Below are 18,379 nucleotides of genomic sequence, written 5' to 3'. Positions count from 1 at the left end.
ACACTGAAGCGTGGAGTCTCTCCTAGGCGGAGAAGCCGGATATCATGCTCGGGGTGGTGTGCGGAGCCTTGAACGTGGCCGATGCGATGTTCAGAACTTGCATGACGGATTTCTTACACTCGCTGGAAAGGTAGGGTGCAGGGGTAATTACCCCCACCCCCCTGGGATGTGTGTTAATGGCAAGTAAGGCAGATAATCCGCCAGCAGGCAGTTAGGGAGTCCCTCCTATGTGCCTGCTTCTGAAATGCCTCGCCTGTGAACCGAGGCCGCCCGGGAGGAGGCCGCTGGGGGTGGGATTCTCCAGGCAGCCGGTAGCAGGCCGAGCGCTGTGTGCCTATTCATGCTGACTTGGGTAAGGTACTTCACAGGACTTGAGTTCAGAGACGAGGTGGACTTGAGAAGCAAAGCAGGTGATCGGTCACCTCTGCAAAGATTCCTTCCAGACCCTTGCCCGAATGAGGTGTGGCGAGTGAAGAGGACCAGGTGCTCACTGATAGGATGGAGCAGCGTTTCTCAGCCCTGGCACCCTTGACATTTTGAGCTGATTGATTTTTTTTTATTGCGGGGGCTGTCCTGTGCACTGTGGGAAGTTAACAGGATCCCTGGGCCACAGAGTACCCCCCCCAGGAGTCACCACAATCAGATATGTCTCCAGACATGGCCAAATGTCCTGGGGTAGAGGCAGAAATCACCCCCAGAGACACTGTGATAGGCAAACGAAGCTGCCAAAACGACTTTAAAAAGATGAGAGATGTTAGCGCGTGGTCATCGTGCATGTGCAGAGTAATAAGAGTCCAATGCGTGTGTCGCTTTCCTTCCTAAGCAGGTGGCACGATTCCCACGTCGGAAATTTTTTCCCAGAATGAGCGTTGTGGATTTTGCTTCCTGGAAAGCCCTTTTCAAATTTCTCACCCTTCAGCAAGCGCTGTTCCTTTAAGTTCTGAGCAGGGTCCTGTTCCTTGCCTGTGCCTCGGATTTAGCGTTTTAAATACAGCCAGATGTGGTGGTGCTTAGGCGAGGCGAAGAGCTGGGTGATCTGTTCAAATCCAGAGGGTGGCCCGAGCGTTCTCGTTCATTCCCACAGCCGACCGCACGTCTGTCTTTTCTTTCAGGGGCCAGGTCCTTCCTGCAGCTTCTCTGCTGAACATCGTGGATGTGGAACTAATTTATGGAGGTGTTAAGTACATTCTCAAGGTGAAGGCCCCGGTTTCTCGGCTGTCTCCAGCACTCTGGAGGCTGGTGGGAGTTTTTCTGTCTGGAGTGGACTTGCTCGTGCTTGGGTCCTTGGACTCCCCGGGCAGTCCCGTGCCCTTGAAACCGAAGCGCTTGGGGTTTTGGCACGTGCAGGCTTGAGCAATACGCACAGTGTACCACGGAGCATGTACGAGTGTCCCGGGGCTGACGTGACAAAGTACCGTGGAGCCAGTGGCTTCAGACAACAGAAGTGTGTGCTCTCAGAGTCTGGAGGCCAGAGTCTAAAATCAAGGTGTCCGCTGGGCCCTGGTCTCTTTGAAGTTTCCAGGAAAGAATCTGTTTCATGCTTTCCTAGCTCCTGGTGGTTGTAGGGCCGTCCTTGGTATTCCGTGGCTGGTAGACCGGCACTCCAAGCTATGCCTCTGGCTTCATGTGGCCGCCTTTTCTGTGTGTGTGTGTGTGTGTGTGTGTGTGTGTGGTGTGTGTGTGTGTGTGTCTACATTGTCTTCCCTCTGTGTGTCTCTGCTCTGAAGAATACCACTCAGATCGCATTGAGGGCCCACCCTGCTCCAGTAGGACTCCATCTAACTACCTGCATTTGCAAAGACACTATTTCCAAGTGAAGTCACGTGCCGAGGTGCCAGGAAGGACATGAATTTGGGGACACAGTATCCAGTCCGACTCAGAGCATGAGCAGGACCACTGCCGAGCTGGCATAGTGTGTGGGTCCGTTTCCAGGGGCTGTGAGGCCCGCTGTGTCCTGTATGTCCGCACCAAAGGTCAGCGTATGGCTTTCTGATCTCTCCCTGGCCCACCACGGGTTCCCTAGAGGTTTACTCGGCACGCTGTCCTCTGTCAGAAGTTTCCAGTTACCTTCCTGGGGCGTCTGAGGTCATTGCAGCAGAGAATATCAGAGTATCTGAGATGTGTGGGCCCAGGATCAGGCCCTGGGTCTGGTTCAGGCTGACCCCTGGGGGCAAAATGTCCCCAAGAAGCTAAGGCCTCCTTCTTGGGAGGGAAAGGATAACAGAGCTCGAGTCTGCCTTTGAGGCAGAATTTTTAAGTTCTGTTCCTTTATTTTTACGATGACTGAGCACATGGAACGCTTCCAGCTTTGGACATTTTCGGGGTTAGTGTGGCCAAGCAAGCACGTTCTCCGTGGGGGCATGCCATAAAACCACTCCGCTTTACCCCTCCATGCTTCCTGGCTATTTTGGGGGCCTGGTCCCCCAGCGTGATTTTAAATATGACACATGCTTACTGTATGAAATTTAAAAAAGCATAAAACATCAGAAGAACAAACCCATCCTGTGTTGACCCTGGGAGGCAATCCCCATTAAGGTTTTAGCAAATCTCTTCTAATTTTTTTTTTCCTTATGCACTGATTTTGCAAAGTTGAGATCACGGTGCAAATACTGTTTTACTGCTTTGATATCATCATGGCATAAAGTTTTCCCGTGTTATTAACAAGTTTCCTTAATGTCAGTTTGGTGTCTATAGGCAACAGTCCAGTGGAACTTTCCATAGGAACGGAAATGGTCTGTGTCCATGCTCTCCAGTAGGGCCACCTGGGGCTACTGAGTGCTGAGGAACTGAATTTTATATATGATTTAAGTTAAATTAATTTACGGGTAAATAGCCAGCCTAGCTCCGGGCTGCCCTATTTGACAGTGTGGGTTTAGGGTATTCCATTGCAAGGTTGTGGGATAGCTAGTTTGTGTCTCAGTTTTCCTGTTACCATGAGTAATGTTGCAATAAACATTCCTCTATTTCTTGCTACCTTTGGTCTCAGCATATGTATCTTAGAGGTCTGAGGGCTCTTGAGGGTGTTTTGTCTTCTGAGAGAGCACACCCACAGTGAACCCAGGGCTAGTATGTCAGATCCAAGTACAGAGCTGAGGCCGGGCCTGGCCACCTGTGCCTCTCTCGAGTGTCCCAAATGTCTTGGGTGCCCCTGCGCAGAGCTGGGTCAGGGGACGGCAGAGTCCTGGTCACTGGTGGAGTCTCCAGGGCTGTTTCATCCACAGGAGACCCCCCCCCCACCTCCCCACCCACCTTCCCTGCTACTCAGGGTGGCCCTAGTTGGGGCTGATGCTTAGAGGCAGCAATGAGAAGGGCACGTGATTGGCAGGAGATGACGAGGCCGAACTATATCTGCAGCCGGTGGCCATTAGTCCCCCCCACCCCCGGGACAGATGCGGTGTACTGACTGCAGGCTCTCTGCAGCCCCGTCAGCTGCTCCCTGAGAGTGCACACCACTGTGGACACTAGCCCTTGCTCCTGGGAGGGGGTGCAGAGGGTGCTCTGGGGCACAGGGACAAGCAGGCCTCCTGAATTCAGGCAGGGACACTGAGCCTGTCCCCGCAGGTGGCCCGGCAATCTCTGACCATGTTCGTCCTCATCATGAACAACTGTCACATCGAGATCGACGCCCACCGGCTAAGCGACGGGGGGTTGCTGCTGTCCTATAATGGTAACAGCTATACCACCTACATGAAAGAAGAGTTTGACAGGTACGTGGCGGGGGGAGGGGCGCAACACAGAGCCACGCTTTCCCACGGGGCTCAAAAATATAAAGCCAGCTATGTGCAGCCGAAGGGTCTTAGATAAAGTAGCTTCTCCAGTAAATTCTGGGGCCCATGGAGAGGTTAATCTCTTGGCTGGACATCCACCAAACTGGCAGATGTTTTGGGGAGTTTCCCAAGAGGCCCACTTCTAGTAATGTGGGAGGATCCAGAGCCGAATGGGTCGTGACTCCCAGCTCCAGGGCCTGCAAGGCGTGTGACAACGTATAGCTGGCCCTTGTCTGAGCTCAGGCTTGGAGGAGATACAGCCATCCAGCGAGGGCGGCAGCTGCTTATACTGGGCACAGGGCTAGGTGTTGGGATAAGACCACGGTCATGACTCGTGGAACCTGTTGGCACACATGACGTAGTTAACAAGCAGAAGGGGCAGGACTGGTCACTGTGTACCAGGACAAGCGAAATGCAGGTTGCCCCGGAAGCACTTAGCGCGGAGGCATCATGAGATTCCCCCAAAGACCCTCCTGTTCCGGCGCATCTGACCACGCTGAGCTCATACAATGAAGCGTAGACCAGCTGGGCTGAGCAGGCGGCACGGACTTCCTCCCCCACTCCAGCCCAGGAGAATCAGGCCAGAGTGTGGGGGTGGGGGTGGGCACAGGCTGCATGCCTGCAACAGCTCCACTTAGAGAATTGTCTCCCTTCCCTATCCTCCAAGTTTTGGAAGAAGGCAGACTGGCTTCATCCCAGCCAGAGCACTGTTTTATTACCTCTTTTTCAGCCATGTTCTGTCTGCCAAGAATATTCAAGATTATTTGAATAACCCCCGCTAGGGTATACTCTGCGCAGTTCAGTTATAAGGTGAAGGCTTAAAGTCCGTAAATATTAACTGGATAATATCAATTGCTTTCTCCATGCCTCTTAGAATTATATCAGTAAAAGGAACTGGTTTTCAGCCAGGAAAGGGTCACACGCTTTGCTCACCCCATTCATTCCCTGTATCTCCCTGGTAACCGTCAGATGCTAGCATTTGGGCAAGTGGAATCCCACAGAGCACACCCAGGGGGACACTCTGGGCTGCCTTCAGGAAGGGGGAAACACTGTGGACAGCCAGACCTGAGGATGCTGGGTGGATGGTCCCCCTCCATCTACCCGCCCGCCCTCTCCTTCTGTCTCCCAGTTACCGTATTACCATCGGCAACAAGACGTGTGTGTTTGAGAAAGAGAACGATCCCACGGTCCTGAGAGCCCCTTCGGCTGGGAAGCTGCTGCAGTACACGGTGGAGGACGGGGGCCACGTTGAGGCTGGGAGCAGCTACGCTGACATGGAGGTGAGCGCAGAGCCGGTCCTCGGGGTGGGGCCGCAGCCAGGCCTCCCCTCCATTCCACTTCCCGGGGGAGGTCCATCCCGCATTGCACCTGCACCCCTGCACCCGAGCTGGTGGGCCTCACCTCTCCCCTGGGCCACCATCTGCCCATTCCTCAGAGAACCAGTATGGGGGATTCAGCCCCAATTCACTGCAGTATTCAAAGGGAAAACCTCAGACAGCCAGCGAGAGAGGGAACACAAGCAGGGGAGTGGGAGAGGAAGAAGCAGGCTCATAGCGGAGGAGCCTGATGTGGCTCGATCCCACAATGCCGGGATCACGCCCTGAGCCAAAGGCAGATGCTTAACCGCTGTGCCACCCAGGCGCCCCTCTCACTGCCTTTAAAAAAGGAGCCGGTCACAAAATGCACCAGGTTTTAGGAATGTGTGTGTTAAGCACCCCCACATAATATAATTTAACTGTATTTCTAAGAGAGAGGCTTTACTTTACAAATAAAGATCAGTTTCCATGTCTGTAAAATGGGTGCAGTACATGACCCGCCTCCCTAGCTGGCTTTGCAGATGGAGACAATTCATGAACAGCGCTGAGCCTGGCACACAGCAGGCTTCTGGCAAATGCTTGTTCCCTCCATGCTTTACACTTGAGCTCTGCCCAGGGAGTCATTCTGTTTAAATGACCGAGCACCAGCTGCTCCGGAGTACTAGTTCTGGGTGACTCTGGCTGTCACACGCACAAGCCAGTCCCCGTAGGGCTCGTCTTATTTCTCCTTCCCGCAAAACAGGTGATGAAGATGATCATGACCTTGAGCGTGCAGGAAAGTGGCCGGGTGAAGTACATGAAGCGCCCGGGGGCCATGCTGGAGGCAGGCTGTGTGGTGGCCAGGCTGGAGCTCGATGACCCTTCCAAAGTGCACCCGGTACGTCGCACCCCAGCGCAGCCACCCCGGCTGGCTCAGGAGCGCTCACGGTTCTGCCTCTTCTGGGAACAGAGCTGGCTGACTGCTCCCGGCTCTTGTCCTGCCTCTGTGAGCCCCCAGCAGCCAGTGTGATGGGTACAGAAGCACGCCCACTTTGCTCACACCCCTCACACCAGCAGCTCACTAGCCCACCCAGAGTAAAACTCCGATTGCGCACTTTCGTATTGAGTTATTGACACGTAAGTACAGAGAGTAGATAATATTGTTACAATGGATGAAGCGCTATTGATACATGATTACTCCCTGAACTCCATAGGTTATGCAGATCTCCTTAGTACTCCCGTGTAAACTGTAAAGTATACAATGTGAAATTCAGCGTCTGAACCGTTTGGAAGGGTGCGTTTCAGTGGCGTTAAGGGCATTCACACTGTTGTACGACCAGCACTGTCATCCGTCCCTAGAACTTTCTCATCTTTCCAAACTGAAACTCTTACACCCATTAAACACTAACTCCCCGTTCCTCCCTCCCCCAGCCTCTGGCAGTCGCTCTTTCTCTAGGGATCTGACTTCCTCGAGGAACCTCGTATTAGTGGAATCGTACGATATTTGTCTTTTTGTGGCTGGCTTGTTTCACTTAGAATAACGTCCTCAGGGCCCATCCGTGTTGTAGCAGGTGTCCATGCTTCACTCCCTTTGAAGGCCGAGTAACAGTCCGTGGTTTGCGTAGCGTATATTTTGTTTACCCAGTCTTCCATTGATGGATCCTCGGGTTGCTTCTGTCTTTTGGCTGGTGTGAGTCATGCTGCAGTGAACACGACTGTATTTCTTTAGTTTTTACCCAAATCCAGGAACACATCTAGGTTAGTATATTATAGAGTTGCCTTGTCTCCTTAGGCTCCTGTTTTGACCCCCCTTTAAAAAATGACACACACACACACCTGACCTTACACTCCCCATCCTCCTGCCCTGCTATCCTTCTCTCCCTGGCACTGTCATTCATGATCAGAGAGACGACGTGTCTCACTGATTGTCCCGTGGGTGTAATTTTTGGCATCCCCGAGATTGGAAGCACCATGAGCCCAGTACATTTTGTCTTACTCGCCCCCTGCTAGATTCCCAAACAGGGCAGGCATGTAGGAGGTGCTCCACAGATATTTTTTGGTTGTATACACAGAGGTTCCGGTGCTGTGGGGGCAGGACCCCGTCCTTCGGACCAGCAGAGAGGGTACCAGAATATTTGTGATATGTATGGCCCTGAAGTCAGGCCCCAGTGGGACCTCTGATTTAGATTCTTATAACTGATCGTTAAGCTTTCCCATGAAACTGTGACTTCTGAAGTCAAGGACCACTCTCTTGTTCGTCACTGTATTCTTGGTGCCTGGCACAGTGCATGGGGCATACAGGGTACTCAGAAAAAAACAACAACCCAAAACAGGTCTTGCTGCTGAATGAATGAACGTTTACACCGTCCTAAGCAAGGCGTGCATATGGAGGGGTAGCTTGTCATTCATGCCTGAATTGTGTTTTTTTCCTTCTGTAATAATTAGTACATATGCTCAGGGGGGAATAAAAGGCTAGTAAGAGCATTTCAAAAAGAAACACGTTGCCTCTTTTTTCCAGAATATTCTATCAGTTTTCTTCTCATTTTTTTCATTATTCTCTGTAGTGGGTTCCCAAAACCAGAAATAGACTGAGCCTTTTCAGATCACCAGAAAGGTCTGTGGGCCTGCACGTGATTCAGCAACCATTTCCCATGCCAGGTTCATGAGACAGGGCCCGGCCACCAGTCCCTGGGCGTTCATGTGTGCCTATGAGATGAGCCCTTGTGCAGTAAGAGGGGCTGCCCGTGGCCCCTGCTGTGGGTACCCAGCTGGAGAAGCCAGCACCAGGTTGTGGAGAAGGAGATCCTCCAGTTCATCTCGAAGGATGAGACAAGCCCACAGGGTTGGGACAGGGGAGAGGCCAGGAAGCTGAGGGTTCCAGGTCAGCAGAACAGCACATCCCAAAGCTCCTGGGTCCCAGGACTGCATGTAGTAGGTGTTCAGTGGACATTTTTACAATGAATGAATCAATAAATGGGCTCCTGGGGTCGGGGTTGCCCCTTGGGAGAGCTTTTCATTTTTTTGGTTCTCTAAGGCTAAAGGTTGAGGATTTACAAAAAGTTGGGACATTTGCATGAGAACTTCATAAATTTCCATCCTGCTGTTTATCTTCAGGATTCAATAAAGATGGAAAATAAATGGGAAGATAGGGAGATAATTTTGATTAGAAAGCAGAGCAAAACAAAAGAATGTAACTTCTTCCAAAATCACTGGGAGCTTCTAACAATGGACTACGGCATTTGCCGCGGGGGAGATTTGGGAAACCCACCTTGGGGTGGGATTTTAGCAATTTTGACTTTCCAGTATGTGTTCTTGTGGGGTTTTTTGTTCTTTTCCCCTCAGGCTTCATCCTCATTATATCGTGGACTGTCCTGGTCAGGCTGCGTCGCCCCTCTGTTTATCTCGTCTCAGGAGGCACGTGTCCTTGACCTCCGGTTCTTTTGTCTCATCAGGCCAAGCCATTCACAGGAGAGCTCCCTTCCCAGCAAACTCTGCCCATCGTGGGAGAGAAACTGCACCAGGTTTTCCACAATGTCCTGGAAAACCTGACCAACGTCATGAGTGGCTACTGTCTGCCGGAGCCTATTTTTAGCACAAAGGTAGGTCACGTGCAAAGGATAGGTGTGTATTCTACACCCGTGTGCAGGTCTGTGTGAGGAGCCAGGAGGGCTTATTCCATGAGCTCCGAGGTCTTTACTGGAGTCGGGTATGGAAGAGTGGCTAGTCCTCTGTTGTTTTTACAAAGGGCTTCTTCTCAGGAACATCCTCGTCTGATTGTAAACATCAGCGTATGTTCTCTTTGATTATAAACTGTTGTAAAAGCTAGATTGGTTTTGTGTTCATCTCAGCCCAGAGAATGTTTAAGCAGGAAGTTAAACAAGAAGTCCGGGGGCGCCTGGGTGGCTCAGTCGTTAAGCGTCTTGCCTTTGGCTCAGGGCGTGATCCTGGCGTTATAGGATCGAACCCCGCATCAGGCTCCTCCGCTAGGAGCCTGCTTCTTCCTCTCCCACTCCCCCTGCTTGTGTTCCCTCTCTCGCTGGATGTCTGTCAAATAAATAAATAAAATCTTTTTAAAAAATAAATAAATAAACAAGAAGTCCGCGTGGGTCACGTCTTAGAGAGTGAGGAGATCACTTTGTTCAGGGACACAGTCTGTTCGTTGTTCATCCCAGGGGCCCATTGCCTACTTATTCTGTAGAGAAGTCAGAAGTTTTCACATTTGCAGACCTCAGTGAAAGATCCATGGCGCTAAACTCAATATCAATAGCGATAAAATTATCTGTCACAACCTATCTCAGAGTAGCAAAACATGTTAGTGGTGGTGATGGTGGAGGAGGTGATACTGGTCGTGGTGGTGGTGGTAGTGTTGATGGTGATGCGGGTGGGGGTGATGATGTTGGTGATGGTAATGTTGATGGTGATGCTGGTGGTGGTGATGATGCTGGTGGTGATGGTGGTGATGATGGTAGTGATGCTGGTGCTGGGGGTGACAGTGGTGCTGGTGATGCTGGGGGTGATGGTGATGCTGGTGGGGGTGATGATGTTGGTGATGGTAACGTTGATGGTGGTGGTGGTGGTGGTGGTGGTGGTGGTGGTGGTGGTAATGCTGGTGGTGATGGTGGTGATGGTGGTAGTGACGATGGTGGTGATGCTGGTGCTGGGGGTGACGGTGGTGATGGTGGTACAATGGCCAACCACTGTCCAGTACACTGTGCCAACTACTACTCTGAGCACTTGAAATTTAGTAAGTCATTTCATCCTCCCAACAACCTATGATATTAGTTCCACTTTACAGCTAAGGAAACTGAGGCACAGAGAGACTAAGAAACTTGCCGTGTTTGCCCTGTGAAAAGGCAAAGATGGAATTTGAGCCCTGGCCATCTGGCTTCAGAGTCCATACCCTTAGCTCCTGATTGCTGTGCAGCCTGACTGTGATCACTAAACCTGCAACATTTATTTAGTCTTTGCACTTGCCGGGGCTCGCATTCTTTCATTTTTAAATGACACAACTCCTTTGGAGGCAGCACCATTATCCTTCTCATTCAGAGACCGTCAACATTTCAGCTGCTGGGGCACCCGGAGGTATTGTAGGGCAGCTGTGAAGAGTCCCTGGAGCTGAATGGCCTGGGTTGGCTTCTCACCAGCTGGGTGACTTTGGGTAACTTCATCAACCTCTCTGTTTCAGTTTCCTCAACTGTAAAATGGGAATAATGATTGTATCTACTCTGTAGGGTTGTTTCTGAGGATCAGATGAGAACATACAAATAAAGGTTTTAGAGCGTTGTCTGGCACTAAGCAAATGTCCACAAATGTTAGCACTTCACATGGCCTTGTGTTCTATTCTCACACCATGCTGGCTGTGTGGGTTCCTAGAGAGAGGGGGGTGCAGGGAAACTGGGCATTCCCCTTGTAGTCAGGGGGCCATTCCACTCAGAATGTCCCAGAAGCTTCTGGGTCTCGATGTTTGGCTCCTTGGGTACAGGATCTGGATGGGTTGAGTGTGTCGGGTGCCCGGTGGAGGGTGGCAGTGCCCATGCCCCCCACAGGGCCTCTGGCTAACGCTGTGGTCCCCGCTTCAGCTGAAGGAGTGGGTGCAAAAGCTCATGATGACCCTCCGGCACCCATCACTGCCGCTGCTGGAGCTGCAGGAAATCATGACCAGTGTGTCCGGCCGTATCCCCGCCCCCGTGGAGAAGTCGGTCCGCAGGGTGATGGCTCAGTACGCCAGCAACATCACCTCGGTGCTGTGCCAGTTCCCCAGCCAGCAGGTGCGTACCCCGCCTCCCCAGCCCCACTGGGGGGCCCGCAGGTGCCGCCTTGGGAACTCAACTTCCGGCCACCATGGCCTCTGGTCGAGCACCCAAGATGGCGCAGGCTGAGAGTTTCCTTTCGAGCCCTTCTCAGCAGAACCCCAGCATTTTCCCCAACGTTGTTGAGATGAACACAGTTACTGGGCCTTACTCCATAAAACTCGGATTCAGAATAGGAGTTAACAGTTGGTTCAAATACAAGCAGCGTTTCCCCCAACATTTCTGGCTGAAACAGAGGCGGTTGTGGGATTTTCTTGCTAGCCTGTAGCTTTGATTTTCTTCCTTTGGTGTTTGTAAGGTGATCATCTTGGGGCCCTAGGTATATAGAATATTTAAATAATGGAAAACATTCCAGGGTAGGATGAAATATCTCTAGTAATGCTATGTTTTCCTGATTTTATGCTGCCTTTTTTTTTTTTTTTTTTGTGGAGGAGGGGGTGTTGCTTTGTCAAGTGTTTTTTAAGGTAATTTGCATTTGGAGGAACCTCCTCTGTCAGTTTTTACCTTCTGCCCTTGGTCTGGTTAGAAGGGCTGCGTTCCATCGTCATGCCCCCACCCACATGTTTGTGAGTTGGGGAGCTACGGGTCAGCATAGATCAGGTCATTCCTGGAGGTCAACCACTCTAGAGGTTGGACTATTGTTCCAACACGAAAAGGAATCTAATACGGATTCATACTGCAACGTAGACGTCCCCTGAAAACGTGCGAAGTGAAGGAAGCCAGTCATAAGAGACCACGCGTTGCATGATTCCATGTACGCGAGATGTCCGGAAGAGGCAAATCCATGGAGACAGAAAGTGGATAAGTGGTCGCCAGGGGCTGGGGGAGGGGGCTCAAGAGTAGCTGTGAATGGTTATTGGGTTTCTTCCCAGGGTGATGAAAATGCTCTCAAATTAGATAGTGGTCAATGGTTGCACATGAATAAGCCGAAAACTAGTTAGCTGTATACTGTAAAGGGGGGGCACCTGGCTGGCTCAGTCAGTAGACCTTGTAGCTCTTGATCTTGGGGTCATGAGTTTGAGCCCCACACTGGGTATAGAGCCTGCTTAAAAAATGAATGAATGAATGAATGAATGAGGGGAATACTATGGTATGTAAATTATATCTCAACTGAAAAATAACCAGACAAAACTCTAACAAACCCCAGTTGAGAAAAGAATGTGTTTGGACCTTTCAGGAATTTGTTGTTGGTGCAGATTTTTCATTAAAGATATTTTTTGTTGCCAAAAACAGTATGCTAATAATGCTAAATCTAGTTATACAAACAAGACTCCCCCCTTCCCCCGCAGCCCGCTTCAGTTTCTCTGGGGTTGGACACTCCCTTCCCTTCCCCCAGACCATTCATATTTGTGGAGAGGACTAAGACACGTGTCTTTATGGGATCGTTGTCATTCTAAGCTCAAATTCCTCAAGCAACAGGTCAGGCGGGGTGAACAGCTCTTTCTGGGTGGCCAGAGAGGGCTTTGGAGCTGAAGTTTTCAAGTTTTGAATGAGCCTTGGGTGGGTCCTCCATGGGAGCCCACGGTGGGTCTTTCTGGTGACTCCCGCGTGGCGGTGAGCAGACTGTGTGGTTGTGAGTGGCCAGACCTGTCCTGTCTGCCCGTCCAGATAGCCACCATCCTGGACTGCCACGCGGCCACCCTGCAGCGGAGGGCCGAACGGGAGGTCTTCTTCATGAACACCCAGAGCATTGTGCAGCTGGTCCAGAGGTGAGTCCTCGGCCCTCCGTGGGGGGCGGTCGTCCCACTCACTGTCGGCGCATCACCCCAATGCAGCACTCTGGGGCTCTCTTCAGGGCAGGCTCCAACCAAGAGACAGTGCGTGGGGTCCAGAGACCCTGATTACCATCCCGGCATAGCTAGTCCTAACCCCAGAAACCCCAGGCAAGGCCCTTTTCTCCTGCGATCTCAGTTTGCCAGTCTGTAAAATGGGAATAAAAACCCTTTGTGCGCAATTAGTCCTGCTGCGTTGTGAGTGGATTAATGCTCGTAAAGTGCTGGTGCCCAGCGAGTCCTCAGGGTAGCTTTGCCTACAGGACAGCAGGGTGCGGTGGCTTTATAGGCCTTCAAGGACTCTACAGATTGTCCTTGTGGTTTTGAAGTCCTTGCAGAAGAGAGTGGATGAAGAATTTGTATTTTGAATGGCTCTTGAGCAGGTTGAACTGTTCTGATGACAGGAAGAACTGCCACGTCGTGGGAAAGCTCTACCCCACAGGAAAGCTTCACATATGAAGACAGACTTGAAACAGTTTTAAACTGGAGGAGATGAAGTGCGTTCACGTTTACCACGTGCTGGAAACAGAGGCACAGAGAAGCAGGACCCTAGGAGAATGCCCTTCTTTTCAGGGAGCACCTGGGCTCATGGGGACTCAGACTGCCCATCTAGGATTGAGCTGGGGAAGGGAGTCTTAGTGTGGATTCCCCCTGAAGAGAGAGTGTCACAGCCAAGGGCTAGGACGAGAGACCCTCCCCAGAAGGTCGCTAACCTTAAACCCACACTTTAGCTTCAGAGAAACACCTAGAAGAAAATGAACAATCCCCTAGCAGATTTTTCTGTGTTAAACATAAATATCCCAGCTCTGTTCTTTTTTTTTTTTAATAAAAGATTTATTTATTTGAAAGAGAGAGAGAGCATGCGCTTGCACGCGAGTGGGGGCAGGGGCAGATGGAGAGGGAGAGAGAGAATCTCAAGCAGAGTCCCCGCTGAGCATGGAGCCCGATGCAGGGCTCAGTCTCATGACCCTGAAACCAAGAGTCGGATGCTTAACCGACTGAGCCACCCAGACACCCTTCAGAGCTCCGTTCTATATATATATTCTTTTAGATCACATTTGAGTAAGTGTACATTTTAGGTTCTTTCTCCTGTTGTCAGTGACTCTGGGGTTAAACTGGTCTTAATGTCCTTAAAACTCAGTGTCCTGTCACTTAGGAAACTGTTTCCTATGTGCAGAAATGATTTAGAATGTTTTAGGGGACATCCAGTGTAAAATTTGTTTTTTAAAAGGGAAGTGACATTTTCATAGGGATCTATCGATAAATGTCTTCCAAGTTTCGTTTAATTATCTTTTGTTTAATTATCTTTCAAGCTATCTTTATACCTAGGGTGGTTAATTGATCATTTTTGGTATCAACCGTGTATGCAAGCTGACCCTTTTCAGCATCCCGTCTTCTCTCTCTGGGGATGGGCAGGTGCCATCCGAAGGCTCAGGCTTGGACTCTGGCTGGCTGGATGACCTTGGACGAGTCGCTGCTGTCTTTGGCCTACAGAGTTCGTGCAAATACGCCGACTCACACGTCCCTCCCAGCCTTGAGGAGTAGGGGGTCCAGCCTCCTTTCGGAAGTCCCGAAAGGCCCGGCTGTAGACTCGGGCGCCCCAGGAGGTGGAGCTGGCGGTTCAGACAGCCTCTCCTTGCCTCCCAGGTACCGCAGCGGGACCCGCGGCTACATGAAGGCGGTGGTGTTGGACCTCCTGCGGAGATACTTGCGGGTGGAGCATCATTTCCAGCAAGGCAAGAGTCCCCCCAGCCTTGGTGACAAGCCCACAGGGCGGGAGGGCCCGAGCCTCACCCCTTTTGTCTCCCTCTAGCTCACTACGACAAGTGCGTGATAAACCTCAGGGAGCGGCTGAAGCCAGACATGTCCCAGGTGCTGGACTGCATCTTCTCCCACGCGCAGGTGGCCAAGAAGAACCAGCTGGTGATCATGTTGATTGTAAGCAGGAAAGGACGCCCTATACTCACCGTGGGAGTAGCTCGGGCTCCACAGACATTCTGGAAAGGGCCAGAGTATAAATATTTGAGCTTTTGCTGGTCATACCGTCTCAGTTCTGACCTTGTACAACATAAGCAAATGGACACGGCTGTGTCCAATGAAACTTTGTTGATAAAACCAGGCGGGGGGTGGGATGTGTCAGTCGCGGGGGGAGATCATGGCACAGACTCACGAAGCACCTACCATGCACCGAGCGCTCCTAACATGCTTTGCAAATGCTGATTTAGTTCTCACAGCAAGTCTCGAAGGTGCGCACCGTTCTCTCTTGCTTTGGCCGAGCACAGGGAGGGGAAGTAGTCGCTTGCCCAAAGGCACCCAACTTCTAAATGCAGAGCCGGGATTTGAACCCACAGGCTGGCCCCAGAATCATGAGTTCCTGGGGGATAATTAGATTTGAGTCTTGGCGTGGGATTTTTTATTTTCCCTTCTTGGAGAAGCATAGAATTTCTTCTTATTTCTTTTCCTACTCGATGATAATTAGCATCCTTTATAGCTAAAGATGTTTTTCCTTGATACGGTCCCTGATGGCTCATTTGGAGAACGTAGAATCACCAGATAGTACGAGGGACGTGGGCTTGGCTTATAGCGAAAAGGGGCTGGCAGATTTTTTTTTTTTTTTTTTGGTAAAGGTAGTAAATAGTTTTGAGAACCACACAGCCTGTGTTGCAACAACTCAGCTCTGCTGTCATAGCGTGAAAGAAGCCATAGACAATATGTGACTGAATGAGTGTGGCCGTGTGCCAATAAAACTTTATTTAAAAAAAAGGGCAGTGAGCCAAATTTGGGCCTGGGCCTGTAGGATAGCTAACACCCTAACAAGATGGATTTGTAAATACTGGTATTTTTGTAAAGAATCGTTTTGAAACCTAGGGCAGCGTGAGGATCTCTTAATCCTAGCGGTACATGAGAATCTCCTGGGGTAGCTGCAGGAGAGCGTTAAAAAAATACAGATGCCTAGGCCCCACCCTGGTCAGCTGAGTCAGGCTTTCTGGGGGATGTGGACGAGGCATTAGTACTTTTTGAAAGCTTCTCCCATGGGAAAGTAAAATGTAAGCTGTAAAAGTAAAATGTAAGTAATATTATATAATATTATCACTTTCATGTTCAATTTCTTGGGTGTTTTAATGGTTTTTTAGTTAGCTAGGAGAAGATCTTTTTTCTTCAAGGAGGTACAATCTTATTGGGAAGGACTGTGGTGTCTGTAGGTGATTTTCAAAGAAAGAAAATGTATGTGTGCACACGTGCGTGCGTGTGTGTGTGTGTGTGCTTACCAGAGAAAAAGCAGATGTGGTGATAATAGTAAAAGTTTAGCAGTTGGTGAATCTGGATCATCAGTATAGGGGTTTTCAATGTACATACCCTTAATTTTGTTTTAAGGATTTATTTATTTTAGAGAGTGTGTATGATGGAGGGGCAGAGGGAGAGAGAGAGAGAGAGAGAATCCTCAAGCAGACTTCTTGCTGGGTGCAGAGCCCTACGCAGGGCTCGATCCCAGGACCCTGAGATCATGGCCTGAGCCGAAATCAGTAGTCGGATGCTCAACCGACTGAGCCACCCAGGTGCCCCAGCTGATCCTTAATTCTTGTGTAGTTTTTGAAATTCTTCAAAATTAAATTTGGGGCGGGGGGAGGGCTTTCCAAGTTGATGGCAGGGTGCAGCCAGGTTTGGGAACTTATGCCCGAAGAGATGTCCACTCTTTGCGGGGAATGCCATTGCTAAAATAGTATAACCCTTGGCAAAGCATCTCCTTTGCATGGAGTTTTTTCAGCTGAGTGTTTGTAAAGCAAGGTATGCCTGTTATCTATTACCATCTACTTGCCATTCAAAGGCTGGGGGTGAGAGCTGTTGGACCTGCTGTCCATTACTCTGTGCACAGACTGACTCTCTTCTGGGCAGGAAGGTGCTAAATATTATGTACACCAGAGGACAGCTGGGGGAGTGGCCCCCCCGATCAGAGAACTAGGACACTTGCTTGGGGTTTCTCGGAGAAGGCGGCTGAAAATGTTGTACCAGGTGTGGTTGGGGGATGTGTGAGCGAGATCCTTTATGCTTTTGGCTCTCTTGGTTCCATTTGTTGAAAACGACGAGTTCTTTGCATTTGATGGTATCTGGTGCCTAGGAGACTCTCCGAAAAGACTTGTTAATTGAATATTTACTTTGAAATGAAATTGTTTGAGTCTTTCAGGGAACTTGGTTTCTAAAGCAAATCACAGTGGGGGAGGGAGAGAAAGTTTAGAATAATCTGTGTGATTTCTTCAGCACCAACAGGCTAGTGTTTTGTACAAGTGTGAAATACTAATACGTTAACAAGTGTTCTGATCATAAAAACAGAGCAAGCTGTTTCTAGTTAGGGAAGTGCAGAGGCAGGTGTCGAAGAAAGGACCCCTGGCCCCACCATCTGGTGACTTCTTGGAGAACAGTCTGGGCAGGGGCAAGGCTGGGGCCATGTTGCTGGAGGTTCATGTTCCCAGCAGTCATTGTTCTGTCTTCAGTGGGTATCGGGGAGCACCTGCTCTGAGCCATTCCCAAGCCCATCTTGCGTTTAGGGCATAAGGAGGAGACGCACAGACCAAGTGCACGCAGCCCTCTGGTCTCTGGCAGAAAGGTCCCTCGTTCCAAGGTGGGGGGAGGGGTGCTCATGGGAACCACTGTCCCTGCACGACTTCTGCAACTCCAGATCCTCCTTCCTGTAAGCAGCTGCCCTTGACCTTCCAGAATGCTCCCCTTGGAGACTCCCAGTGGGTGGCTTACCACACCCTCACTAGAGCATCCCATGTGAACCTTATTCTTTGTACCTGGCTCTATTTCCCCTCCTCCCTCTTCTCTGAAACTGTGAACCCCTTAAGTCAGGCAGCAATGTATAGAGGAAAGAAAAGCCTTGAGGACAGAATAGACCTGGGTTTGGATGTGGCTCGACTTTGCCCGTGCTTGGTGGCCTGGGGGCAAGGCATACTGCTTCTGAGCCTCAGTTTCCTTGTCTGTAAAATGGGAATCCTGTCATAACTCCTCAGAGGGGTGGGAGGGTTTGGGGAAATGAACGTAAAGGGTGGAGTTGCTTGCCTGATAATGGCTGGCTATTAATGTAGGTAGAGACTTAGCTGTATTGTTAATCTTGGCAGGTGTTTAGGGCATGTTAGCGGGTGGATGAGCGGGGGATACGTGGCGGACAGTGGCAGAGAGCGCAATCGTCAGGCTATGCCAGGGATGCCCAGAGAGGAGCTTTCTGGTTGTTGGGGTAGCTGCCCCCCACCACCCGCCAGCTAAGGGTGGGTGCTGGCTTGTTTCCTTGTGGCAGAAGAAAGCCATTTGGATTCTGTCTTTGTCCCCCAAAGGATGAGCTCTGTGGCCCAGACCCTTCCCTGTCGGAAGAGCTGACCTCCATCCTCAATGAGCTCACTCAGCTGAGCAAAAGCGAGCATTGCAAAGTGGCCCTCAGAGCCAGACAGGTAGGGTCGCGGGGTGCCGTCCCTCCCGGCATCCTGTCCCTCACGGTGCACAGCCCCTCTGCTGCCGTCTTGCGTCCAATCCCAGAGTCCGGCCCTGGGCTTCTCCCCTGTAAGGTTGGCTTACCCCCCACCCCCCACCGCAGGTCCTGATTGCCTCCCACCTCCCGTCCTACGAGCTGAGGCACAACCAGGTGGAGTCCATTTTCCTGTCTGCCATCGACATGTACGGCCACCAGTTCTGCCCAGAAAACCTCAAGGTGAGGCTGCCGCCTTCTGTCCACCTTCCACAGA

General features: G+C 50.8%; 1 protein-coding gene across 6 annotated transcripts in view; it reads left to right on the top strand.

Moving 5' to 3' along the window:
- ACACB (acetyl-CoA carboxylase beta) overlaps window positions 1–18,379 on the top strand; it is a 122,363-nt gene that overhangs the window by 60,134 nt on the left and 43,850 nt on the right. For all 6 annotated transcript variants that reach the window (XM_026515066.4, XM_026515067.4, XM_044389913.3 and 3 more), the window contains 12 exons: window positions 27–130; window positions 1,113–1,194; window positions 3,562–3,707; window positions 4,897–5,047; window positions 5,826–5,960; window positions 8,515–8,661; window positions 10,642–10,830; window positions 12,481–12,581; window positions 14,292–14,380; window positions 14,458–14,582; window positions 17,975–18,088; window positions 18,232–18,345. In XM_026515066.4, coding sequence (XP_026370851.2) covers window positions 27–130; window positions 1,113–1,194; window positions 3,562–3,707; window positions 4,897–5,047; window positions 5,826–5,960; window positions 8,515–8,661; window positions 10,642–10,830; window positions 12,481–12,581; window positions 14,292–14,380; window positions 14,458–14,582; window positions 17,975–18,088; window positions 18,232–18,345 — 1,497 coding nt within the window. The remainder of the gene's footprint in view (window positions 1–26; window positions 131–1,112; window positions 1,195–3,561; window positions 3,708–4,896; window positions 5,048–5,825; window positions 5,961–8,514; window positions 8,662–10,641; window positions 10,831–12,480; window positions 12,582–14,291; window positions 14,381–14,457; window positions 14,583–17,974; window positions 18,089–18,231; window positions 18,346–18,379) is intronic.

The sequence above is a fragment of the Ursus arctos genome, unplaced genomic scaffold, assembly GCF_023065955.2.
Source record: "Ursus arctos isolate Adak ecotype North America unplaced genomic scaffold, UrsArc2.0 scaffold_34, whole genome shotgun sequence".
Lineage (NCBI taxonomy): Eukaryota > Metazoa > Chordata > Mammalia > Carnivora > Ursidae > Ursus > Ursus arctos.
The sequence above is the reverse complement of the archived record's forward strand: the minus strand, read 5'-3'. Positions and strand labels throughout refer to the sequence as shown.